Below are 27,029 nucleotides of genomic sequence, written 5' to 3'. Positions count from 1 at the left end.
CATTTGCTTACGGGAAATCAGAATACAGAAAAGAAAGACTTGCATTTATATAGTGCCTTTCATGAACACCGTTCTTCGATATAGTGCCGTGGGATCTTTTAGGTTCACTTGACAGAGCCTCGGTTTAAAGTTTCATCCGAAAGACGGAACCTCCGACAGTGCAGCGCTCCCTCAAGCACTGCACTGGAGTGTCAGCTTAGATAATTTTGTGTTCAAGTCCTTGAAGTGAGACTTGAACCCACAACCTTCTGACTCAAGAGGGCAAGAGTGCGTCAGCCACAACTGACACTTAAAGTGGCATTTAATTTAAAAAAAAAAATGATTTCCTTACCTCTGTCTGCACCATAGCTGGCCGTTGTGTTCTTAGCATTTTGACAGTCTGAAAGATATCCACAACACCCTCGTACCTCATTCTTTCCAATACAATACTTAGTGTGATGAAAACACCAGTCCTCCCAACACCAGCACTATGGGGAGACAAAGGAGTATTAATTAAATGATAATCAAATGTCTGAGAGACTGCAATGGTAATGGCTTCCCACACACTAAGCAATTATTAAATATAATGCCAGAGCCACTATTTCTGAATGTGCTACTGTAAACCTTATTAGCACAACAGACAGTGAGGATTTTGTAAACACTAGAGTGCATAAAGAGTCAGTGAAGTATGTTGGGTATTTAGCTAGTAAAAACATGACAAACTTATTTGGCACTGTCAACTTTGAATTGCTATAATCTGAATGTTTCTATTCAATGTACTTCGACAATAATAGGAGCCTTTTCACATACAGACACTGAAGGCTTCAATATTGCTGTGAGGGCTGTAGAATGAAACCATGCTGTAAAAGTATGCGTATCTGTGTGGTCTTTGTTCGCTACATTTTGCTTTGAGTTCTACAATAATAAACACTATACGGGTTCCTCTTCTTCACCCGCCCCCTCCCCCCAACCCCCGTCTCCCCTCTCCCCGTCCCCACTCTCTCCGCCCACTCTCGATCTAAAGAACCCAAACCTGGCTTCATCTAACCATTACTCCTTGACTTGTCCATTCTTGCCTGCTCTTTTCAATTTTGGTTGAAGCCTGCTTCATCCTTTCATCCCTCACCAAGTTGCTCAGTAATGAAAGAACCTCAAGTTTGAAAATAATATGTAATGAAAAATGTTTTTAGTTCTTAATCTGTAAGTTTTTTTTGTATTGAGATGAAGGTGAATAGCCAAGGCACATAGTGCAATACATTTTCATGGTTGAGAAAAGTAAAAATGACAAGGCAAATGAAAAAAAAGTGGTTAGGCGATAGCCTTTCCCTGTTAAAAACCCAAACTTACTAAGGGAGGCATGTGTTCCATAGGTTTGAGGTCCTGGGAAAAATGAGTTAAAGTAGGAGATGGTGTTAAGTCTTGATCATAGTAGAATGGGGGTCTAGGGAGGAAGACAGCATATTTGGAGTGAGGGAAGAATGGGAAAGGAAAGTTGAGGAGCACCAATTGTAAAAGTATTGATCAAAAAAGACAAAATTGTGTGTGGGTGGAGGGGTGGGGGGGCGGCAGGAAGATGGAGAGAGTTTGGCAGCTAAAAGTGAAAGAGGGAACATCTATCAGATGACAAGCTACAAGTGGGAGAGAGGTGCTGGGAAATAATATTGAAGCCGCCTTGGACTGGTGTTGGACTTTATCGAGTAAAGTGCTGTTGAAGGGAAATTAAATATGCGGCATGAAAGAAAAACGGGATTTTATGTCTTCTGCCTGCCCTGTTAGCGCCCCACTGGGACTTTCGGTGCCGGTTTCGACGGGGCACGGAGCATTACCACCTGGAAGAGGCGAGCCGGTGTGCAATGCCCCTGGTAGCACCATCGGCTTGATTTTTGTCTACCGCCCAACCCTTAGTGCTCTGTAGAGCGCCGTGCTGGGAACGCCTGAGAAATCGGGCGGTCCGAGCTGCAGCGGCTGCAGTGAGGTAAGTAATGCTGACCTCAGGTAAGTGTGATTGGTTTCTTTTTTGCGATTTATGTTGTGGTGGGGCGAGTTATTTATTGGGAATGTTTTTGGTGTTTTTTTTCAGGTTGTGTTTTTGCTCCCCAGGCCTCTCTTACAGCGCTCCCAGGCTAGCTGTTTAGCTCCGGATTTTCACTTGCTCAGCCGGCCTAGCGCACTAAAAGAGGAACACCTCCCTTAGCGCTTCACCCCACACTCAGGGCCCAGCTGATGAATTTTGCTGACTGAGTTGAAAACTGTTCCCAGGCGCAAACTTTACTGCCCTGCTGCCATTACCGCCCCGAAATTAGCAGAACCGAAAATCCAGCACTGAGATTCTTACAGGCAACTTTAGCTATGGAGATATAGGAATTCCATTTGAGGGGAAGAAAGATAGTGAGGCAAAGAACATCATCAGATGAAGAAAATATAGGAATTGAGCCATCATATTAAGTTGGGTAGCTGTTGGTTGAACTTGCAAAAGGTATGAAGAAAATAAAGGGTCAACTTTAATTCCCTCCACTCGACAGGAACAGGGCGATAGCATCCCAAGAATCACGGTGACACACTTATCGCCCTGTTCCCATTACTGGGGCCTCTGTATAGGTGGCCCAGCTGTCCGTCTGTTTCAGGCAGCATCCTAATTTTAAGATTCTAATAATAGGGGTCCTATGATGGACATAGGACCCTGTCGCAATTTTAAGGTACCAATGGGCTGAGCATATATTGAGATGACTAACCAGTGGTCCTTGAAGGAAGCTCCAAAACCAGGCACCTTTCTGGTTTGTAAAGATTTTGTGGATGCCTATTGCCCCTCACCGCCACCCCTCCCCCCGCCCCCCCGCCCTCAGATAAAACCCCCAGCTCGGCTCCTTGAAGAGCCACCCACTGAACTCCACCCAGGATCAAAGTTCACTTCTATATCTTTTAAAAATTGAAATAAGATTTTCATTTCTCTAATGAAGTGGAATTCAACTAAATAATCCAAAATTACAAAAATAAATTCATAACATTTCAATGTGTATTTTAAAAATTATAATAGGATAAAAAGTACTGATGACAACGTGATGATTTAAACATTCTGTCTCAAATTCCTCTCTCTATTAGTTGGGTTCTTATTTCTCTATTCCTAGTTCAGCAAATGCATATTTCTTTCAGAACGGAATAATGAATAGCAGCATCTGGACATTTCAAAGCATCGAGTGTGGTTTCCCCAAAGTGAATAAAAAGCCTCAGACCGAGTTGTGATGTGACGGCTCCAATGGTGTAAGCAGCATTTTCTATTTCACACAGCCCATGTGATCCTGCTTTATAATCCGATGGTGAATGTTTGAGCCTGTGCCACCTCATGGTTAGGAGGGATTCCTTTGTGCTTTTATTCAAAAGCCACGGGTGCAGTAACTTGTCTGCTCCATTATATTGCATTCTCCGAGCTGACTTTACACAGCGTGGTCATATTATGTACGATCGGTGGAAATTGTGATCACCTTCTGCTTTAACTGCCTCCTGTACTTTCATTGATCAAGGGAACAGTACAGAAGAGATTACTCACCTACAGTGAACACTGATGGGTCCATCCTGACCAAACTGCTCTTTTGTCTTGTGTACTTGGCCAATGAAATCGATAAAGCCTTCTCCAGACTTTGGCACGCCTTGTTCTGGCCAGTCAGTAAACTGGAACTGTCTCACTGTGCGTGACTGGCCATCCTGTTCCACCCCGATTGGAAAAGAAAACACAGTAAGGTCCAGATCAATGAACCACACCTCATTAAATTCTCGAAGGTAGCAAAATAGACACACACAAAAAAATTGCTGCCCGGATAATATAACAGTCAGAGCAGCTCGTGTGGTTCATTTATTTTATGTTTCTCAATACCAATTAATAGGAAAACTGGTCTTGAAGATGGAGCTGCTGACTTGACAATTTGAAATAATGCATTAATGTCAATGAACCCAAGAATGCTTCGAAATTCATGATATAATTCACTCAAATCACAGGCAGTGCAGTTTCTATTTCTCCTTTCTTCACATGCCAATTTTCTTTCCGTTATAAGAACATAAGAAATAGGGGCAGGAGTAGGCCATTTGGCCTCTCGAGCTTGCTCCGCCATTTAATAAGATCATGGCTGATCGGATCATGGACTCAGCTCCATTTCTTTGCCCGCTCCCCATAACCCTTTATTCCCTTATTGCTCAAAAATCTATCTAGCTCTGCCTAAAATATATTCAATAACCCAGTTTTTACAGTTCTTTGGGACAGAGAATTCCACAGATTTACAACCCTCTGAGGGAAGAAATTCCTCCTCATCTCAGTTTTCAATGGGTGGCCCCTTATTCTGAGACTATGCCCCCGAGTTTTAGTTTCCCCTATAAGTGGAAATATCCTCTCCGCATCCACCTTGTCTAGCCCCCTCATTATCTTGTATGTTTCGATAAGATCATCGCTCATTCTTCTGAACTCCAATGAGTATAGACCCAACCTACTCAATCTACCCTCATAAATAAACCCCTTTAGCTCTGGAATCAACCTAGTGAACCTTCTCTGAACAGTCTCCAATGCAAGTATATCCTTCCTTGAATACGGAGACCAAAACGTACGCAGTACTCCAGGTATGGCCTCAATAATACACTGTACAGTTGTAGCAGGACTTCTCTGCTTTTATAGTCCATCCCCCTTGCAATAAAGCCCAACATTCCATTTGACTTCTTGATTACTTGCTGTACAGGTGCAGCGTCCAAAATCTGGAGATCTGGAATCCGGAATGTTCTGGAATCTGGACTCTGGGACAATTCATGGCAGGGTCATCCGGAATCCGTATAATGTTCTGGAATCTGGACCCGACGACCCTGCCCGACCTCGGGGCCTCCTCGCTGGCCCGCGCAAACCCCTCCTCGGCGGGGCCCCGCCCAAGCACCACCTCAGCAGGACCCTGCCCGACGACCTTCTCAGTGGGGTTCCGGACAGCCCCTCGGCAGGTACCCCCCGCCCCCTTTCTGACGTTCCGAAATCCGTAAATACCCGAACCTGGGCTCGGGTGTTTCCGGATTCATGACGTCAGAAAAACATTCCAAAGTCCGGAAAACGCAAAATTCAGAATGGCCTCGGTCCCGGATTTGGGACACTGCACCTATACCTGCATACTAACTTTTTGTGTTTCATGCACAAGGACCCCCAGGTCCCTCTGTACTGCAGCACTTTGCAATTTGTCTCCATTTAAATTATAATTTGCTTTTTTATTTTTTCTGTCCAAGTGGATAACCTCACATTTTCCCAAATTATACTCCACCTACCAAATTTTTGCCCACTCATTTAGCCTGTCTATATCCCTTTGCAGATTTCTTGTGTCCTCCTCACAATTTGCTCTCCCACCCATCAGCAAACTTGGCTACATTACACTCGGTCCCTTCATCCAAGTCATTAATATAGACTGTAAATAGTTGAGGCACCAACACTGATCCCTGCGGCACCTCACTAGTTACTGTTTGCCAGCCGGAAAATGACCCATTTATCCCAACTCTCTGTTTTCTGTTATTTAATCAATCCTCTATCCATGCTAATATACTACCTCTGACCTCGTGAACTTTTATCCAGTGCAGTAACCTTTTATGTGGCAGCTTATCGAATGCCTTCTGGAAATCCAAATACACCACATCCACTGGTTCCCTCCTATCCACCCTGCTCATTATATCCTCAAAGAACTCCAACAAATTTGTCAAACATGATTTCCCTTTCATAAAATCATGCTGACTCTGCTTGATTGAATCATGCTTTTCCAAATGTGCTGTTACTGCTTCCTTAATAATGGACTCCAGCATTTTCCAAATGACAGATGTTAGGCTAACTGGTCTATAGTTTCCTGCTTTCTGTCTGCCTCCTTTTTTAAATAGAGGCATTACATTTGAAGTTTTCTAATCTGCTGGGACATCCACAGAATCCAGGGAATTTTGGCAGATTACAACCAGTGCATCCACTCTCTCTGCAGTCACTTCTTTTAAGACCCTAGGATGCAAGCCATCAGGTCCAGGGGACTTGTCCATCTTTAGTCCCATTATTTCACCGAGTACCACTTCTTTAGTGATAGTGATTGTATTAAGTTCCTCCCTCCCTATAGCCCCTTGATTATCCACTATTGGGATGTTTTTAGTGTCTTCTACCGTGAAGACCGATACAAAATATTTGTTCGAAGTCTCTGCCATTTCCCTGTTCTTCATTATTAATTATGTATCATGCTTTTTTTTAAAAAACGTTGCAATAAACAAATTTGCTTCGTCGACAACAGAAAGACTGATAAAGTTGATATCTTGACAATCAGCCACCACTGCAGACCTGTGCTTGATAAAAGTGCTGTTGTCATGAATATTAAGAGCGGCAGTATTTATGAGACAATTAGTTAGCAACATTTGTCTAGCCAGGAATATCTGGAGGGAAATAAATTCAAATACTCAAACTTCAGGCTTATATCGTTTTCAAATATGACATAAAATGAGCTCAACATCTTTTAAACCAGTCTTTGTGGAACTTTGGAGTTGAATAATGATAGCAATTGTCACGATAATAATGGTAATAATTTGTACATCATTTGGGGCTGGACTGCATTTTTGTTCTGCAATATTATGCAGTGGATGTTCAGCCTCAACAGATGCCAGGCCCGATGAACGAGGCTTTGCTCACCTTTTAAAATCAATATTACAGTTCATCATTGTTATTATTGCAATTTGTTGCATAAACATCTGTAGTATTTGTGTGTGTCTGTGCTCAGGTCTAACTGAGTCCATACTGGAATATTGAACGATGCATCCAAAGATACACAATCTTCCAGTCTATTCACAGTTTGCTAAAGCAGTAAACTGTGAACCCATTAGTGTTGTTTACTTACAGATTCAATATTATGTCCACATTTTATTCTTCTTGTTTCTACTGGCCTGTTTTAATTGCCTAAGGCACACTTCCTCAATAGACAGATGTAACCTGCTAGAATTATAGGGGTGACCATTTGGCCCATCATGTCTGCTCTGCCATGCAGCTTATGAATCCCAATTACCTGCCCTTTTTCTGCATTCTGTAACAACCTTACTTCTCACGTAAGTTCCTATGGGCTCGAACTTGGTGGCCTTACTGCCCACTGCCGCCGAGTTTTTTGGGGGGGTCTACCCACGGTGACAGATTCATCTAGGACTCCCGCCGGAGGGAGGGGAGTACCGCTGGGAACCACCCGCTGATGAGCAAGTCGCATAAGTGACCTCCGGCCCGCCAAACTGCCATATTGTTGAGGGCGGGAGTCGGCGGCAGCAGGTGGAAGGACTGCTGCATGAAGGCAGGTCTAACCTCAACGGTAAGTAAGTAAGAAGACCTGCAAAAAAAGGTTAGTGAATTTCTTGTCATTTTTTTCCCCAGTGATTGATGAGTATGGGGTCCCCTGAAGGTGTTCCAGTTTAAAAAAAAATTTTGTGTGAACATTTTTATTAATAAGTGTTCCCCCTGCCCTGGGCCTGACTCAATCCTCGCCGAGATTGGGAGCTTCTGCCCACTGCCGCCCAGATTGATGGCGTAAGTCATTATTTTGCCGCCGGGCGGTACTGCCATATCTTTTAGAGGAATCTTCCTGGCAAAGTACCGCCCAGTCTCTTGGCGGTCCTTTGGGCGACACTTGGGCAGGCCTTGGCTTTCACCAAGTTTGGGCCCTATGTCCCTTTTAAATATCTCAATTGATTCTACACCTTTGGCATTCTGGGGCACTGCATTTCATATCCTCATAAACCTTTGAATAAAACCGTTTATTTTGAATTCATCAGAATGAATCAGTTTATTTGAAGTTATGACACTTTTTTCTGTATTTTCCTATTATCGGGAAAAGCCATTACCTATCCTTCATGATTTCAAATTCCTTAATCAGATAGGCTAAGTGAGTGGGAAAACATTTGGCAGATGGAGTACAATGTGGGAAAATAAAAAAAGAAATTATTATTTAAATGGGGAGAGATTACAAAATGCTGCAGTACAGAGTGATCTGGGGGTTCTTGTACATGAAACACAAAATGTTAGTGCAGGTACAGTAAGTAATCAGGAAGGCAAATGGAATGTTGGCCTTTATTGCAAGGGGGATAGAGTATAAAAGCAGAGAAGTCCTGCTACAACTGTACAGGGTATTGGTGAGACCACACCTGGAGTACTGCGTACAGTTTTGATCTCCTTATTTAAGGGGGGATATACTTGCATTGGAGGCTGTTCAGAGAATTGTCACGAGGTTGATTTCTGAGATGAAGGGGTTGTCTTATGAAGAAAGGTTGAGCAGGTTGGGCCTATACTCGCTGGAGTTTATATCTTATTGAACATATAAGATTCTGAGGGGGCTCGACAAGGTAGATGCAGAGAGGATGTTTCCCCTCGTGGGGGAATCTAGAACTAGGGGGCATAGTTTCAGAATAAGAGGTCGCCCATTTAAAACGGAAATGAGAAGGAATTTCATCTCTCAGAGGATCGTGAATCTTTGGAATTCTCTTCCCCAGAAAGCTGTGGAGGCTGAGTCATTGAGTATATTTAAGGTGGAGATAGAAAGATTTTTGAACTACAGGGGAGTCAAGGGTTATAGGGAGTGGGCAGGAAAGTGGAGTTGAGGCCAAGATCAGATCAGCCATGATCTTATTGAATGGCGGAGCAGGCTCGAGGGGCAAATGGTTCCTATTTCTTATGTTCTTATGTAATCCCTTAGCTCTGTAATCTCCAAGCAATAAAGCCAAGTTTACCCAGTCTCTTCATCCCAGATTTCATCCCGTTGAATCATCACTACACTTTATCCGAGACTAGAACATCCTTCCGAAGGGACATCCCCAAAACTGAACACAATACTCCAGGTGGGATCTGTGCTGTTCTTGTACAACTGTAGTAGTACTTCCTTGCTTTTAATTTATAAATCACATGATGGGGTTCAGCTTCACACTTGGGACTGCAGTGGCTCAAGAAGAAGGGCAACCACCACTGTCTCAGCACATCTTGGGATGGGCAATACATGCCAGCCTTACCAGCGACACCTCCATCCCAAGGGTGAATTTTTATAAAGGTCTGTTCTACCATTCTGCAACATGGTGCCTCAATGGGCCAATTATGCTCCTCAAGAGCGAGTAAGATTATCTTTTTATAACATAAGCTCTGCTTTGATTCCAAACTCTGAGCAAAGTAATTGCACTGAACTAAAAATTTGTAAGTGGATTCACAAATTCGGATCTTCATGTATATTGGAGAATCACATGCACCGAACTCAACCCATTTATACTGTGGAGTGGACTCGTAGGCAGGCAACAATACTGGGATGACTGCGCAATTTTAGCACTCAGCCTGTGGTCTATCCCAGATGTTGAGGAAAGGTACTAATAGCCAGCACTGAGACAAGCTGAAGGTTGAACTGTAATGAAATTGGACATTTAGTCAGTCCGCAGTGATTGTGGCTTGTCTGTAGATCCTACAACATTACTATATGTCAGATTCTCATATAGATGTAGGGCTGATTTTACCTTCATTCAAAGGAGAAAAGAAAAAACAAAACACTTACTCTAGCATCTGTGACCTTGAACTCTCTGAGAATGTACTGAGGCATGTTGTACTCTGCCATGGGGTCTACTACAAAATACTGATACCTAGCTGATCGCTCTGCAGGCCAGTACTGGTGGCACTTTTCCTGTAAAACACAAAATCAACCATAAGTTGTGAGGCATTAATTCATCTGGTCTATTAAGCATTTTGGGGATTCCCTGATGTTGTATCATGAGCGTGATACTCCCTGCAAAACAATTATGGTGGCACTCTCAACTACCATAGTCCTTTGAGAGGTCTCACGTGGACTAGTTGCCACATAGGGTGAAATTACTCAATTAGCCACATGGTCCGTTCATTTAAGTTTTGCTGTGATTGGGGAGAACGTGAATCATTCGAGTTTCTGCAGTCTGCAGTTATGGGGACAGGGAATCATTGAAGCTGGAAAATGCTTAAAAGGCACATTAGTTAACCCAGAACTTTAAAGGGAAAGACAGATTAAATTTCGGAAGCAGCTTTTCATCAGAACCGATGCAGGATCCTGTTTACAACATTCGCTTAACTTCCTCCTTCGTGTGCTACCGGAATATTCTATTTTTGTTTTGGACTTCCAGCATTTGGAGTTTTTCTCTATTATTAAACAAGTTGAGCCGTCTCCTCTGTTAGGAATGTCTCAGAATGTAAAGTTGATACAATATTAGATATTTGCACAAGGCGTGCCCCAAGTATGAATTGTTGTGATGCGCACGGCACTTACTCTGCCCATTTCTCGGAGCTTGGTGAGCATAACCACGATTGTGGAGTTGTGCTCCCAAAGCATTCTCCAGAAATCTTCTGTTGTCTCTGCTAAGGGTCCCTGTGTGGCTATATAGGCTTTCTGCTGCCTGAAAAGAAAAACAAAACAAAATTAACATATAGTCGTGTTGCTCCCTCTCATTGAACTACATTTGTGACAAACTAGTCAACTGCCAGCAACCCTCCTCATCCTTTACACAGCTGAGATCTAGTGTACACTTACTGAGAAACAAAATAAGAATTATAATATACTGTACCGCTTTCTGTTTACACTTTAAAGAATTCAGTGGGGCAGAGAGTCATTTTGTGCAGTGTGGTGTGAAATGTTTGGAAAAACAAGGCTGTTTCTTCCAGTCATTAATATTCAATTATGGATGGTAATTATATCTCATTGAATCTCTGTTAGTTTGCAAACCTATCTTTATTCTGCACAATATGCTTGCAGACGAATTAATGAAGTAAGTACTATTTTATTATGTTTGTTGACAGGGAAGGTGGTCGAACCTTGTAACAGACTGTTTGCAGTGATAAGATGAAATGTTCATCTTTACTGGGGTGCGGAGATGAACTCTGTGTCCATGTAGCAATGATTATTTCATAGTTATAAAACATGGAAATAAAAGACATTCGAGCTTTGCTTCCACTGGCTGAAAAAACGTGACATGCAATTCATACAAAGGAGGCCGCACTGTAGGTCAGTGCCATCCAGCTGTTCCTGCACTCCTGGTCGACTTGTAGCTCACGTGTTGCCTACACTGAATGATTATCACACTGCTATCTGCATGGGATACATAGGGCCAAAAATTGCAGTCGGAGGTTTCCTGTGGGCGGATGCCTCCGACTGAAATTTTTTTTTACGCAAGTACCTGGTGGTCCCAGAGGAACGAAGACTTGCTCTCTGAGGCTTAGATGCGCAGCCCAGCACAGAGACCCACGTATTCCAGGAACGTATGCGCATCCTGGAATCACGTAGGCCTGGACCACCAATCACAATGTAATATTCTCATTCATTGTAGTGGGTGCTCCGAGCTCCCAGTTCTATCAATGACAATACCCCTAAAAACAGAAAAAACACAACACATAAATAAAAAGAACACTTCACTTTTAAAAAAATTTAATAGAAATTGCATTAAATTAAATTTTTTAGAGAAATGTTTTAATGGTGTTAAAAAATAAACTTATCTTCATAGACAGGGTTTTTAATACAAAAATAAGTAATAAAATTTATTTTTTCTATCTATTAAAACTCTTAGGCTGTTAAAAGCAGGCATTGTGCCTGTTTTTACCAGGCGTAAAAGTTTGATGGACACTTGCTGGGCAAGAGTTGGGCAAATAGCTCAAATCTCTGCCCATGAAAGCCATTCTCCCAGGGAGGCGCGCAATCTATTTTGACAGATCGCAAGTGTCGGGTTCAGGCGCACGCACATTGCGCGCCTAAACCCGGAACCTGTGGGGCCTCTTTGGGCGCGTGCGCACATCGCATGCACCTGGAGAGACCGCAATTTCAGGGCCATAAAGAATGGTAAGATATCTGGGAGTGATTACAAGGCAGCAAGCTGATGGAGAGATTTGGGTATATATAGAATAATGACTACCTGGCTGCGATTTAAGAAACATTTATCTACTTAGCGTCTTATCATGCAGTTGAAACATTTCAAAGTGCTTCACACAATGAATTAATTTTTGGAGTGGAGTTTTGTTATATAAGAAAGCAGTATATCTTACTGAGCGGTTCAGATGGTTTATGTATAAAATAATGATCACCTGGGAGTGATAACACGGCAAAAATCTTATCAAAAGAATAAGATAAAATAAAACGTGTGCGCAAAGGACAAATTATCACCTTACACCCTGAGATGACAGCACATTTTAAAAATAATTTATATTCATTTAACTTTTGGACCAACTGCCGCTATCAATGTGGACACCAACTACTCCAAATCACTGAAATTAATTACTGTAATATCATCATTGCATTTGAGAAATTATTTGCAGTTCATTGTTGGTGAATTCTATGACTGGTTTATATTATGTAGAGAATAATGTTGATATATTATCAGGCATGCTCTCATCTCGGGTTTCATAGACTATGAGGGACTTGATCATTTACATCTGAATTTTAAAATGTAGTTACAGCCTTGAAATTGTTTTTATTTTCTAATACATATTGTGGCATCCAATGTTTTACAAGAAGCCTGTTCCTGATCTTGCAGCCTGTGCCATAATAGTTTATTGCTGACAAGTGAACACTATACATTCCGCGAGCCCAGCATCCCCCGGCCTGCGAGCACCATCGGAGCAGGCTGGGGAGCGGAAGGAGCAGCGTGACGGCAGACCACACCAGGGAGCAACATACGCTGGAGCAGGAGAGCAGCGGCAGTGAAAAGGGACCTCATCAAGGTCCAGGTCGGTGATTGGAGCGTGGGCAGGTACTGCGAGGTCGGGGCGAAGGAGCGGCGAGAGATTGTAGAGGGATGTGATCGGGGCCCAGGAGAGGCGTGAATTCGGGACCCAGAAGAGGCGAGGGCCCAAGGGCAACACGGGCCAGCCCACACTGCGATATGTGTGCGCACTAGGTCAATGCTGCAGAGCTAGTCTCCAGTCGTCTTGGTTAACCCTTGCTACTGGACCAAGACCTAGCTCTGTCAAGCCCGTGTGGTGGCTGGTGTGCAACGGTCACCACATGTTTAAAAAAAATCCAAGCACAGGCATCTTCCACCCTTCAAGATTTAGTTTTGATCTGGAATTTTAGGTCCTTCATTGAAACACCTGTGAACTTTTTGATGTGGAAGCAAGTCATCCTCGATTCGAGGGACTGCCTATGATGATGATGATGAACATTGTATGCTTTGATGTGTGATTTTATCCATACTAAAAGATGAACAAACGTGACCTTATTAATGCAGGTCTACTCATTAATAATCACCAGCTGATTGCTAAGCACCAATAGTGACTATATTGTCACTTCGCTTTCATTCTTTGATGGACCTAAACACAGGGCCCCAGTATGGCTGAGGACTAGTAGTTACAGACTGTCACCTGCAGCAGTTTAAATTATAAAACCATTGTTGCTCCCACTTACCTATAACCATCAATAAAACTGGCATTAATATAGTCTGAGCCCTCGACTCCTCTGATTGGCTGTAGACATACTCTTGTGGATTCATATGGCATGATATTAACAAGGCGATTCTTGAATTTATTACATGGGAGATTGGCACTAATGAATCTTGATGTGTGGGCTTTAGTGTTGGCTAGACGCTGTGGAAAAAAAATAGAGTTTTAGAGTTTCCCAACACCAAGAGAACAGTGCTTTATGGAAGCCAATTATACTGAATAGTAACATTCACTCTAAGGCTGGTGCAATTAACATCGGTAATGGACGAATTCCAGAGGAGAGAAGGTGGGTTAGAACACCTTGGAAACTTGTGGCTAAAAGCAGGCCAGAGTGATAGGACAAAAGTTTCCTCTGCCTCTGAACCAAGTGTGGGAAGTCTCAACCCAGTTCTAAGCGAGCACAGGCCCCCAGCTTATAACTCGGACTAGAACGAACATAAGAAATAGGAGCAGGAGTAGGCCATATGGCCCCTCGAGCCTGCTCCACCATTCAATAAGATCATGGCTGATCTGATCTTAGCCTCAACCCCACTTTCCTGCCCGCTCCCCATAACCCTCGACTCCCTTATCGTTCAAAAATCTGTCTATCTCCATCTTAAATATATTCAATGACCTAGCCTCCACAGCTCTCTGGGGTGGAGAATTCCTAGGATTCATGACCCTCAGAGAAGAAATTCCTCTTCATTTCCGTTTTACATGGGTGACCCCTTATTTTGAATATGCCCCCTAGTTCTAGATTCCCCCACGAGGGGAAACATCCTCTCTGTATCTAACCTGTCCAGCCCCCTCAGAATCGTATACATTTCAATAAGATCATTCTTCTAATTCTTCTAAACTCCAATGAGCATAGTCCCAATCTGCTCAACCTTTCTTCATCTCAGGAATCAACCTCGTGAACTTTCTCTGAACTGCCTCCAAGTAAGTTGACAGTCTCACTCAGTGAAGCTACAGGGTGGCTGGTGTGTGAAGTGGAAAATGACCCACTGGTGTAGTTGGGTTGCCCTTCAGAGGTTGAGGTTAAGGACATTGTTGGGGCAGAATAGAGGGAGCTTTACTTTGCATCCAACCTCGCTTGTTGCTGACACTGTGTGCTTGAAATAGAACATGGTCCATTTCCCTGAACTACCATCCCTCACGGTAATGAGCAAAAAATTCATAAGCCTCTGGAAATTGCATGCACAATTTCTCTATATAGACATATATTTGCGGAGACGGCTAACCATAACTGCAGTATTGTAATAAAACGTTCCTTTTCTGAGTGTAATAATATAAAGACCTTCTTTCGATCTGATGAAAAATATGATGTTCACAGAGAATAAACAGCACCATGAGCTATATTGTAAGTTGCTTAAGTTATTTGACCTGATTAGCTGTTTGAGACTACAGCTGAAAGCAAGTTGGAATTTCCTTCACAAGTAGCTGCTCGATTACCTTGAATTCCAGTTCCATTCCTGTGACGTTTTCTCCTGGCTCTACTTGTGTCAGCTTTTGGATATATGCGTACAGGTTTCTGGCTGGCACTTCGGTATTTCCACAAGTCACTGCTTCAAGCAGTGCATCATGAATAAAGATATATTGGTCCTCAGTCTGAACCATGTAATTCCTCTGTGATCTCATTAGTGTTACATGACCATAAATATCTACAGTTTTCTCATGCTTTATTCTCTCCAACATGGCGTCTATTACAATGAAACACCCAGTCCTTCCAACTCCAGCACTGTAAAAACAAAGAGAAAATCCATACAGATTAAGTGTTGTGACAGATCCCATAATTTCACATGTTCCTCATAAGCAAGACCACTATGTTCTGTCAAAGATTCTGGTATTATGTTTCATTTTTCTTACAGGTCAGTTATACATTTTGTGACTTTGAAAAATTGAAACCGCTTGCAGCGATACAAATGTAACTGCATAACTTAGGAGTGAAAATGCCAAACTGGCATTTTAACAAGCATTATGGCTTTTTTAAGCCTTTTTAATATTAGCAGAGCACCAAATGTCCCACTAATTAAAGCAGCACTTGGACTCCTGGTAACTGTCTTTTCCTAGACGAGAGAATAATGCAGAGCCTGCAGTGTAACTTGGGCCTGTCAGCTCTGGATCGCTGTTTCAAACCAATACCAGTATTAAAGCTCGGTCCATGGCTCCATTTTATAAATTAGCTCAAGTCCTAATACAAGATACCTGCGTTGCCAACGGTCTTGTTTTCCAATTTTAACACCTCCCCAAAAAAAAGGCAACTTCACTCTTATGCAGTGGCAAAGTACTCCATTTTCTATTTTTGTATATTTCTTCTTCGCAGGTTTGTAAGCAACAGTTTATGAAGATAAATTAATTAAAATAATGCACCCTATAAATGATCAAATACAAGGCAAGTCAAAGAGAATTTTGCAGCAGTAAGGTCCATTCCTTCTTTGCTGTTTAGTCAGTTTTTGCTCCTGTCCAGATTCATTAGTATTCTGATAATACTCTACTCAGAAATGCATTTGCGATTGTATGTATGGAGGACACGCTACAGGGACTGGTGAAATACAATTTTTGTGTCCATAAATGAGTCATGTCAAACCTCATGAATGGAAATGAAAGTCATACTTCATTGGCCCCTCACAGAATATGATGTTTATAACATTTGTGGCCATTTATAAAGAAAAGTGCTGAAATATTCAATATTTTAATTTTTCTATTTTAAGTTAAGGATTAACTCTAAGGTAAATTAACACTTCGGCTTCTGACTTTTTTTTAAAGTGTGAAGTGCAAGTCTTTGGAATCTGAAATCTAAATTGGAAGACCTTATTGGCAATCAGGAAAACAGACACCCCCAGCACACCAGGGACTCAGGTACATGAGTGTGCAAATCCAAATGGTGGTATTTCTTACCTAAGTTCCTGCTCCGAGGGTGGACAAGGCTGCTCAGAATCAACCATATTGAGTATGCAGCATGTGCTTGTGAGCTGTGATGAGGCTGTACACTCTATTATATTATTTAAAAATATAGTCACTTACAAATCTGAACTTATCCTAATTGGTATTTTTGGCATTAAAGAAAGAAGCAAAGAACTTGCATTCATATAATGCCTTTCACAACCTCAGCACATCCCAGAGCATTTGTAACCAATGAACTACTTTTAAAGCATCATCACTGTTGTAATGTAGGAAACACTGAAGCCAATTTACACACAGCAAGGTCCTGTAAACAGCAAAGAGCTAGTGATGTTTGTTGTAAGATGACACCTCTGACAATGCAGCACTCCCTCGGTACGACACTGGAGTGTCAACCTCGATTTTTGTGCTCAAGTCTCTGGAGTAGGATTTGAACCCACAACCTTCTGACTCGAAGGCGAGCATTAATCTGAAGATATAGGGCTAGAAATTCGGTAGCTCCATGTGAGGCGCTAATTTTTCAAATGTTTTGAAATGTTTTGAAAAGTAGTATCTGGCGGTAATTATTCTGAGCTTCCACTAAATTGGCTGTTATCGCTCCAGGAAAGAACTGGAGCACTAAATCGTGTGCAAATGACCTCACTAGGGCGCTACAGGTGCTCTACCAGCAGAGCGATAATGAATTTCAGGTGCAATGCAATCGGGAATGATCATTCACACGGGCTCATTCCAGCTCTTAAAGAGGAGGTTCCATCATTGTGCACAACCTCATTATCAACATTGCTAGCTGTGAAGGCGACCTGCAAGCAACTAAATCTGGTAATTCTCATGGCTGATCCCAGTCCCAGGGAGCGAGCTCACCGTTTCAGCGACCAGATATTGGAGGAATTAATCGCGGGAGTGAAACGAAGGAGGGCAGTGCTGTTCTCGGCCACTGGAAGTTCATTGCCCCAGGTCTTCAGGGTAATGTGGAGGGAAGTGGCCCAGGATGTCTCGGCCAGTAGTGTGGTCATCAGGAGACTGATACAGTGCCAGAAGTAATTCAACGACCTCACTCAGCTGCTCAGGATGAGTAGATGCTTCAACAGGTCCTACATACCAGCATCTGAACTTCAGTCTGTACACATACCACCACTCACCCACCAAGCATCTCCACCCACTAAAACTCACATCCACATCTCACGCCTTGCCTACAATTATTCAACTATGGCACACACATCTCCCAAGCTGCACTCTCACACATTTGTTTTTCTTGCATGCCAAGATGGCCCACAATAGGAGGGAGCAGGAAAGAACAGGTATGCGTAGCTCCAGCAGCTTACAGACCTGGAGAAGCAATGCTGCAACTCATTGGGCAGCAGGTGGTGGGTGCCATGACTGTCGGCAACGGCGACCCGCTTGGGGGCAACAATGGTATGTTCATCTCCTCTCCTTCTCTCATCCCACTTCCCCCTCTTACCACAAGTATTTTCACTTTCCAGCTCCTGATACTGTCTGCATTCCTTGCTCTCTTCCAGCCTCCTATCCCTCACCTGAACAGGAGTCTTGCGCCTTTATGCTTTCAGATAATCAGCAACCAGATGAGCAGCCTGTCCCTATGTCTCCCAGTGTGAGTGAGGCGGGAGAAGAGGAGGAGGAGCAAAGCACCACGTCACGGCATCTCTCACCTGCAGGCACCACCTCAGATACTGGCACTATGCGATCTTTAAAGGCAACAAGGGATGGGCAATAGACTACTTACTACCTTATCAGAGTTGCCCACACCCCAAGAACAAGTTTTTCAAGGGTGACTTTGACTGTCACAGAGAGCCGTGGTCACTCTGGTCTGAGGCTGGAGGTCTGGACGCAGGAGATGACAGAGCTCTGTTACCATGTCCTTGGTGAAGTGAAGCTCTCTAAGACACTATTCCTCAGTGAAATTGATGTAGGAGAAGTGCTCCCGGAATACCCTGAAAGGGTAAGGCCTCTTGTTGAGAACCCTGTTAGCCCACCTCCCTCTGCCCATATTTTTCAATCTTTCTATCTGCCTCCGCTGCCTCCAACTGAATGCTGAAGGGGGAGGTCAAGTGCCAGTATAACCCCCATTAACGTATGGAAATGTTGCACTTTCAAGTTCACCTGAATGATACTGAATACTTTTTCTGAGGGAGCAGACTCCTGAAACTGAAAATTGCTTAAATCGCTGAAAACAGCTGTTTGCCTCTCTCACCCTGACAAGGCAGCATTCTTTGCCTACTCCAAATAAACCGGATATTGATGCCTTTTAATAGCACTCCTCCAGTGGCCATCCGACTGCATACCTCCTCCTCCTTCCCTTCCTGCTGTTGTTGACGGCAGGCACTCAGGCAGGGGGGCGAGAAGAAATTTTTGATCTGGGGCGGTAATGGGATGCTGCGCACTTGATGATGTCATGATCAACGGGGCAGGAGGGACCGAGGCGAGAAGTGTGAGCGCCAGCGCAAAACTGCCAGGGAAGTTCGCGGGTGTTGGTGAACTCACCGCGCCTGGTCGGTAACCCCTTAGCGTCCTGTTAACGCCCCCCGCAGGCGCTAACGGGAGGTACAAAGCAGCCGAATTTCTCCCCCATACAGTTCAGAAAAGTGTGGGTATGTATTCTGGTGCATGCTATCTTTCTAGGGCTGATTACCTGTAGCTAATGTCGAACTGTGCTTGCAGGGAGTGCTGGATGGGAAACCTCCCGACTGGGGAAGCAGCTCTATTGTGCGTGGTGCTGGCGATCATGGGGTGAAAACAAGAATGTGTGACGCGACTGAGATCTTAAAATTAAGCCACCTGGAGCAAGAATGCCAAAAAAGAAAAGTGGTAGGGGTGAATAGAAGCTTAGGAAGAGAAACAGTTGAGGCAGGAAGAGGAATAATGAGGGCAATCAGATGCGTAAAATCTGTCAACCCATTTGCTGCAAGTAGGGAAAGAGGCCGAGAGAAGGGACTGAACAATGCCTAATGGGTCGACTGAGGCCGAGAAGTGTGCTTGAAAATGTAAATTATGAACGTACATTAGCTGATTCAGTAAAACATGCTCATTTATGTGCAATGGTTAATATTTGGGTAAGTATATAAAGCAATGGCATATTCAGTGATTTGTACTTGGGTCAGAAGGGGAGGGTAACACCAGATGTAGCGACTGATATCCTCTAATTCTGCCCCCCTGAGCATCCTTGATTATAATCACTCAACCATTGGTGGCCGTGCCTTCTCTCGCCTAGACCCAAACTCTGGAACTCCCTGCCTAAACCTCTCCACTTCTCTACTTCTCTTTCCTCCTTCAAGAAGCTCCTTAAAACATATCTCTTTGACCAAGCTTTTGGTCACCTGCGCTAATTTCTACTAATGCGGCTCGGTGTCAAATTTTTATCGCATAATATTCCTGTGAAGCGCCTTGGGATGTTTCACTGTGTTAAAGGCGCCAAAGTACAAGTTGTTGTTGTCATCGGAGGATGGTTGTGGCACAAATAATGGTTACTATTTACCTCAATGTTTGTTAGTCAATGACTGGAATAATTAAAAAGTTGATTTTTTTAAAATTAAAACAGAGACATTTTCCTTCCAAACTTCTAAATTCTTCAGGCAAATAATTTTTTTTTACATTTCACAATCTACAGACAACTAAGTGAACCAAGTAATCTATTTTTCACAATATTCCAGTTACATTTGGATAACCTAACTGAACAACTGTCACAATATTACAGTTGCAGCTAAGAGAATAATCCATCACAACATTTTATTCTGGATTATTTATTTATGTGCAGCTCACATGTTAATTCAGAAATTATCACAATTTCTTTGGACATTGATGTCAGCCTTGGCTCAGAGGCAGCACACTCACCTCTAAGTCAGAAGATCATGGGTTCAATCCCCACTGCAGAGACCTGAGCACATAATCTCAGCTGACACTTCACCGCAGTACTGCAGAGGGAGTGCTGCACTATTAGAAGTACCTCTTTCAGATGAAATGTTCAACCGAGGGCCTGTCTGTCTTTTCAGCTAAACATGAAAGATCCCATGGCACCATATTAAGAGCAGGGGACATCTTCCCGGTTTCCTGGGCAACATTTAGCTCTCAACCAATTCCATTAAAAATAGATTATCTCGTCATCGAGGGATAAATATTGGCCAGGACACCGGGGATAATGCCCCTCAGGATGATTCCACAGTGTCGTCACTCACGCCACTGAGTCAGAAAGTTGTGGATGCAAGTCCCATTCCACAGACTTGAGCACATAAATCTAGGCTGACACTCCAGTGCACTACCAAGGAAGTGCTGCACTGTCAGAGGTGCAGTCTTTTGGATGAGTTGTTAAACCATGCCACTGTCTGCTCTCTCAGGTGGATATAAAAGATGCCAAGGCACTATTTCGAAGAAGGGCAGGAGAGTTATCCCCGGTGTCCTGACCAATATTTATCCCTCAATCAACATAACAAAAACAGATTATCTGGTCATTAGCACATTGCTGTTTGTGGGAGCTTGTTGTGTGCAAACTGGCTGCCGCATTTCCTACATCACAACAGTGACTACACTTCAAAAAGTACTTCATTGGCTGTAAAAGCGCTTTGAAACATCTGGTGGTCATGAAAGGCGCTATATAAATCCGAGTCTTTCAAGTCTTTCTTATTTATTTCATTGCCTTGCTGTGTGTAAATTGGCTACCGTGTTTACATTAATACAGTGACTACAGTTCAAAAGTTCTTAATTGGCTTTGAAACCCTTTGGGTCATCCTGAGAACATGAAAGGTACCATACAAAAGCAAGTGCTTTCTTTCTTTCAGATATAATAGAAACCCTTTCAGTATTTGACTTGGAAATATATCGCCAATCGTTCATCATTGCTGGGTCAAAATCCTGGAACTCCCTCCCTAACAACACTGTGAGAGTACCCACGGACTGCAGTGGTTCAAGAAGGCAGCTCACCACCAGCAACTCAAGACCAATTAGGAACGGGCAATAAATGCTGGCCTTGCCAGTGAAGACCACGAGTTTTAAAAAATGAAAGTGGTTTAATTTAGTAACAACTTTAACTAATAGCAGTGGTCATTTGTATTCAGAATGTAAAGATAATAAAATACATTTGGGGGGGGGGGGGGGGAACATTCAAATTTGGTGGGAGTGGAATAACCAGCGGCTTAGGATTGTCCGCCCATCCCCCATAAAACTCAGCCTATCCTCCCCTCCACGGAAGTCAATGAAAAGAAAAATAAGATTGCGCAGATGACACGTACAAGGCCGATCAGACATAGAAACATAGGGCCCAACTTTGGCCATGACTTGCATCAATTTTTTTGGAGTGTTTTTTTTCTGGCATGTTAAAAATTGTCATTTTTCACCCAAAATTTGCTCCAGAGTAAGTCAGTTATGTACGATTTTTTAGGTCAGTTTTTTTTCCAAAAGGGGGCGTTCCCAGACACTTATGTCAGTTTTGGCCATTTATGCCACTTTGGCCAGCAAAAACTTACTCCAAATTGACTTAGGTCAGTGAATGTGGCCAGCTCTGAAAAACCTTGCGGGCAGTGAAGAAAAAGCAGCGCACATTCGGCAGACATTAGGGCAGGGATAGGGGAGGGAAGGGAACTGGAGAGGACCTCAACAACCAAGCACCAAGCATTGCAAGGAAAAGCTCAAACAATTAAAATACTAATAAAAATGAAGTAAATCCAACCGGAGAAATGCGAGCTGCTGGCCACGATGTCACGGGGGTGACGGGGGGGGGGAGGGGGTGGCGGGAGTAGCCAGAGAGAGAGATGCTGGTATACAAAACGCTCTTTCTCCACTCTCATTATTCTAAATTCCAGTGAATATAAGTCGAGTCGATCCAGTCTTTCTTCATATGTCAGTCCTGCCATCCCGGGAATCAGTCTGGTGAACCTTGGCTGCACTCCCTCAATAGTAAGAATGTCCTTCCTCAGATTAGGAGACCAAAACTGTACACAATATTCAAGGTGTGGCCTCACCAACACTCTGTACAACTGCAGTAAGACCTCCCTGCTCCTATACTCAAATCTTCTCGCTATGAAGGCCAACATGCCATTTGCCTTCTTCACCGCCTGCTGTACCTGCATGCCAATCTTCAATGACTGATGTACCATGACACCCAGGTCTCGTTGCACCTCCCCTTTTCCTAATCTGTCACCATTCAGATAATATTCTGCCTTTGTGTTTTTGTCACCAAAGTGGATAACCTCACATTTATCTACATTATACTGCATCTACCATGCATTTGCCCACTCACCTAACCTGTCTAAGTCACCCTGCAGCCTCTTAGCATCATCCTCACAGCTTGCACTGCCACCCAGCTTAGTGTCATCTGCAAACTTGGAGATATTACACTCAATTCCTTCATCTAAATCATGAATGTATATTGTAACGAGTTGGGGTCCCAGCGGAACCCAAATAGTTACAATATACATTGGGAAACTTGCGGTACCCCACTAGTCATTGCCTGCCATTCTGAAAAGGACCCGTTTATTCCTACTCTTTACTTCCTGTCTGCCAATCAGTTCTCTATCCATGTCAAAACATTACCCCAAATATCATGTGCTTTAATTTTGCACACCAATCTCTTGTGTGGGACTTTGTCAAAAGCCTTTTGAAAGTCCAAATACACCGCATCCACTGGTTCTCCCTTGTCCACTCTACTAGTGACATCCTCCAAAGATTCTAGAAGATTTGTCATGCATGATTTCCCTTTCATAAATCCATGCTGACTTGGACCGATTCTGTCACTGTTTTCCAAATGCACTGCTATTACATCTTTAATAATTCATTCCAACATTTTCCACACTACCGATGTCAGGTTAACCAGTCTATAATTCCCTGTTTTCTCTCTTCCTCCTTTTTTAAAAAGTGGGGTTATATTAGCTACCCTCCAATCTGTAGGAACTGATCCAGAGTCGATAGAATGTTGGAAAATGGCCACCAATGCATGCACTATTTCTAGGGCCACTTCCTTAAGTACTCTGGGTTGCAGACTATCAGGCCCTAGGGATTTATCAGCCTTCAATCCCATCAATTTCCCTCACAATTTCCTGACTAATAAGGATTTCCTTCAGTTCCTCCTTCTCGCTAGATCCTCGGTCCCCTAGTATTTCCGGAAGGTTATTTGTGTCTTTCTGAGTGGAGACAGAACCAAAGTATTTGTTCAATTGGTCTGCAATTGCTTTGTTCTCCGTTACAAATTCACCTGATTCTGACTGCACGGGTCCTACATTTGTCTTCACTAATCTTTTTCTCTTTACATATCTATAGAAGCTTTTGCAGTCAGTTTTTATAATCCCTGCAAGCTTACTCTCAAACTTTATTTTCCCCCTCCTAATTAAATCCTTTGTCCTCCTCTGCTGAATTCTAAATATCTCTCAGTCCTCAGGTTTGCTGTTTTTTTGGGCCAATTTATATGCCTCTTTGTTGGATTTAACACTATCCCTAATTTTCATTGTTAGCCATGGTTGAGCCACCTTCCCTGTTTTATTTTTACGCCAGACAGGGATGTACAATTGTTGAAGTTCATCCATGTGATCTTTCCCAAGGGGTCTCGCACAACAAGACTGCTAATTAATCCTCTCTCATTACATATCACCCAGTCTGGATGGCCAGCTCTCCAGTTGGTTCCTCAACATATTGGTCTAGAAAACCATCCCTAATACACTCCAGGACACCCCCAGTCCCCCACTACATCGAAGACAAAAGCCACCCCATAATAAATATTCAGTTAAGTTAATAACTCCAACTACATACACTGAGTGGCTATACAGCATTGGCCCTTCACCTCTGGGGAGTGGGTCTGAGCGTCTAAATCAAATGAGCTTGCACTGCCTTGAACCAGCTCCCAGTGAATGAAATGTTATGATACAAAATAATCATCATTCGAATGAGGAACATCACACGCAAAGCTAAAATGATGACTGGTTCAGAAAATGCAATATCACGTTAGAGAGTTTGTGGTGGGGGAGGGAGGGGAGAGGCAAATTGATAGTATGGATTAGATCCAGTATTGTTCTGCATCCTATCCCTGCTTACGGGGAGATACTAGGCATCGATATCAAGTGCAAACACACACCCCACATTCCCCCCACCCCAAAAAAAAATGGTTCAGTTAACAGGAATAGTTCAAGGTTATTCAAGACAAGTTTATTTTATTCATTCATCCTTTGTCATTGAAGAGTGAGAAAGAGGTGACTTGAATGAAGACTCAACAATTTGATAGTTATATGATTCTACCTGCAGCAATTGTAGCACCGGAATAAACGTTACGATTAAGTCACTTTCCACATGAGCCGTAAACAATTCTAAACTTCTTATGCCTCAATGCGAGAAGTATTCGTAATAAGGTGGACGAATTAACTGCGCAGGCAGCAATTAACGAATATGACATAATTGGCATCACGGAGACATGGCTCCTCGGTGATCAAGGCTGGGAACCCAACATCCAGGGGTATTCAACATTCAGGAAGGTAGACAGAAAGGAAAAGGAGGTGGGGTAGCGTTGCTGGTTACAGAGGAAATTAAGACAATAGTAAGGAAGGACATGAGCTTGGAGGATGTGGAATCTGTATGGGTGGAGCTGCGGAATACCAAAGGGCAGAAAACACTAGTGGGAGTTGTGTACAGACCACCAAACAGTAGAAGTGAGGTTGGGGACAGCATCAAACAAGAAATTAGGGACGCGTGCAATAAAGGTACAGCAGTTATCATGGGCGACTTTAATCTACATATAGATTGGGCTAACCAAACTGGTAGCAATACAGTGGAGGAGGATTTCCTGGAGTGTATTAGAGATGATTTTCTAGACCAATATGTCGAGGAACCAACTGGAGGGCTGGCCATCCTAGACTGGGTGATGTGTAATGAGAAAGGACTAATTAGCAATCTTGTTGTGCGAGGCCCCTTAAGGAAGAATAATATGGTAGAATTCTTTATTAAGATGGAGAATGACACAGTTAATTCAGAGACTAGGGACCTGAACTTAAGGAAAGGTAACTTCGATGGTATGAGACGTGAATTGGCAATATAGACTGACAAATGATACTTAAAGGGTTGACGGTGGACAGGCAATGGCAAAAATTTAAAGATCACATGGATAAACTTCAACAATTGCACATCCCTGTCTGGAGTAAAAATAAAACGGGGAAACTGGCTCAACTGTGGCTAACAAGGGAAATTAAGGATAGTGTTAAATCCAACGAAGATGCATATAAATTGGCCAGAAAAAGCAGCAAACCTGAGGACTGGGAGAAATTTAGAATTCAGCAGAGGAGGACAAAGGGTTTAATTTGGAGGGAGAAAATAGAGTATGAGAGGAAGCTTGCAGGGAACATAAAAACTGACTGCAAAAGATTCTATAGATATGTGAAGAGAAAAAGATTAGTGAAGACAAACATAGGCCCCTGCAGTCAGATTCAAGTGAATTTATAATGGGGAACAAAGAAATGGCAGACCAGTTGAACAAATACTTTGGTTCTGTCTTCACTAAGGAAGACACAAATAACCTTCCGGAAATACTAGGGGACCGAGGGTCTAGTGAGAAGGAGGAACTGAAGGAAATCCTTATTAGGCGTGAAATTGTGTTAGGGAAATTGATGGGATTAAAGGCTGATAAATTCCCGGGGCCTGATAGTCTGCATCCCAGAGTACTTCAGGAAGTGGCCCTAGAAATAGTGGATGCATTGGTGATCATTTTCCCACAGTCTATCGACTCTGGATCAGTTCCTATGGACTGGAGAGTAGCTAATGTAACACCACTTTTTTTAAAAGGATGGAGAGAGAAAACGGGTAATTATAGACCGGTTAGCCTGACATCAGTAGTGGGGAAAATGTTGGAATCAATTATTAAAGATGAAATAGCAGCGCATTTGGAAAGCAGTGACAGGATTGGTCCAAGTCAGTCTACATTTATGAAAGGAAAATCATGCTTGACAAATCTTTCAGAATGTTTTGAGGATGTAACTAGTAAAGTGGACAAGGGAGAACCAGTGGATGTGGTGTATTTGGACTTTCAAAAGGCTTTTGGACAAGGTCCCACACAAGAGATTGGTGTGCAAAATTAAAGCACATGGTATTGGGGGTAATGTAGTGATGTGGATAGAGAACTGATTGGCAGACAGGAAGCAGAGAGTCGGGATAAACGGGTCCTTTTCAGAATGGCAGGCAGTGACTAGTGGGGTGTGACAGGACTCAGTACTCGGACCCCAGCTATTTACAATATACATTAATGATTTAGATGAAGGAATTGAGTGTAATTTCTCCAAGTTTGCAGATGACAATAAGCTGGGTGGCGGTGTGAGCTGCGAGGAGGACGCCAAGAGGCTGCAGGGTGACTTGGACAGGTTAGGGGAGTGGGCAAATGCATGGCAGATGCAGTGTAATGTGGATAAATGAGAGACTATCCACTTTGGTGGCAAAAACACAAAGGCAGATTATTATCTGAATGGCGGCAGATTAGGAAAAGGGGAGGGGCAACGAGACCTGGGTGTCATGGTACATCAGTCATTGAAAGTTGGCATGCAAGTACAGCAGGCAGTGAAGGCGGCAAAAGATATGTTGGCCTTCAAAGCTAGGGGATTTGAGTATAGAAGCAGGGAGGTCTTACTGCAGTTGTACATGGCCTTGTGAGGCCTCACCTGGAATATTGTGTTCAGTTTTAGTCTCCTAATCTGAGGAAGGACATTCTTGCTATTGAGGGAATGCAGCGAAGGTTCACCAGACTGATTCCCGGAATGGCAGGACTGAC

General features: G+C 43.1%; 1 protein-coding gene across 10 annotated transcripts in view; it reads right to left on the bottom strand.

The window, feature by feature from the left end:
* LOC139270224 (receptor-type tyrosine-protein phosphatase delta-like) overlaps positions 1–27,029 on the bottom strand; it is a 2,930,110-nt gene that overhangs the window by 16,356 nt on the left and 2,886,725 nt on the right. For all 10 annotated transcript variants that reach the window (XM_070888421.1, XM_070888423.1, XM_070888432.1 and 7 more), the window contains 6 exons: positions 14,843–15,128; positions 13,377–13,555; positions 10,257–10,383; positions 9,519–9,644; positions 3,524–3,678; positions 332–467 (listed from right to left, as the gene is read on the bottom strand). In XM_070888421.1, the coding sequence (XP_070744522.1) occupies positions 332–467; positions 3,524–3,678; positions 9,519–9,644; positions 10,257–10,383; positions 13,377–13,555; positions 14,843–15,128 (1,009 nt within the window). The remainder of the gene's footprint in view (positions 1–331; positions 468–3,523; positions 3,679–9,518; positions 9,645–10,256; positions 10,384–13,376; positions 13,556–14,842; positions 15,129–27,029) is intronic.

The sequence above is a fragment of the Pristiophorus japonicus genome, chromosome 1 (genome assembly GCF_044704955.1).
Source record: "Pristiophorus japonicus isolate sPriJap1 chromosome 1, sPriJap1.hap1, whole genome shotgun sequence".
NCBI classification, from domain to species: domain Eukaryota; kingdom Metazoa; phylum Chordata; class Chondrichthyes; family Pristiophoridae; genus Pristiophorus; species Pristiophorus japonicus.
Note: the sequence above shows the minus strand (reverse complement) of the source record. Positions and strands in the feature narration are given on the sequence as shown.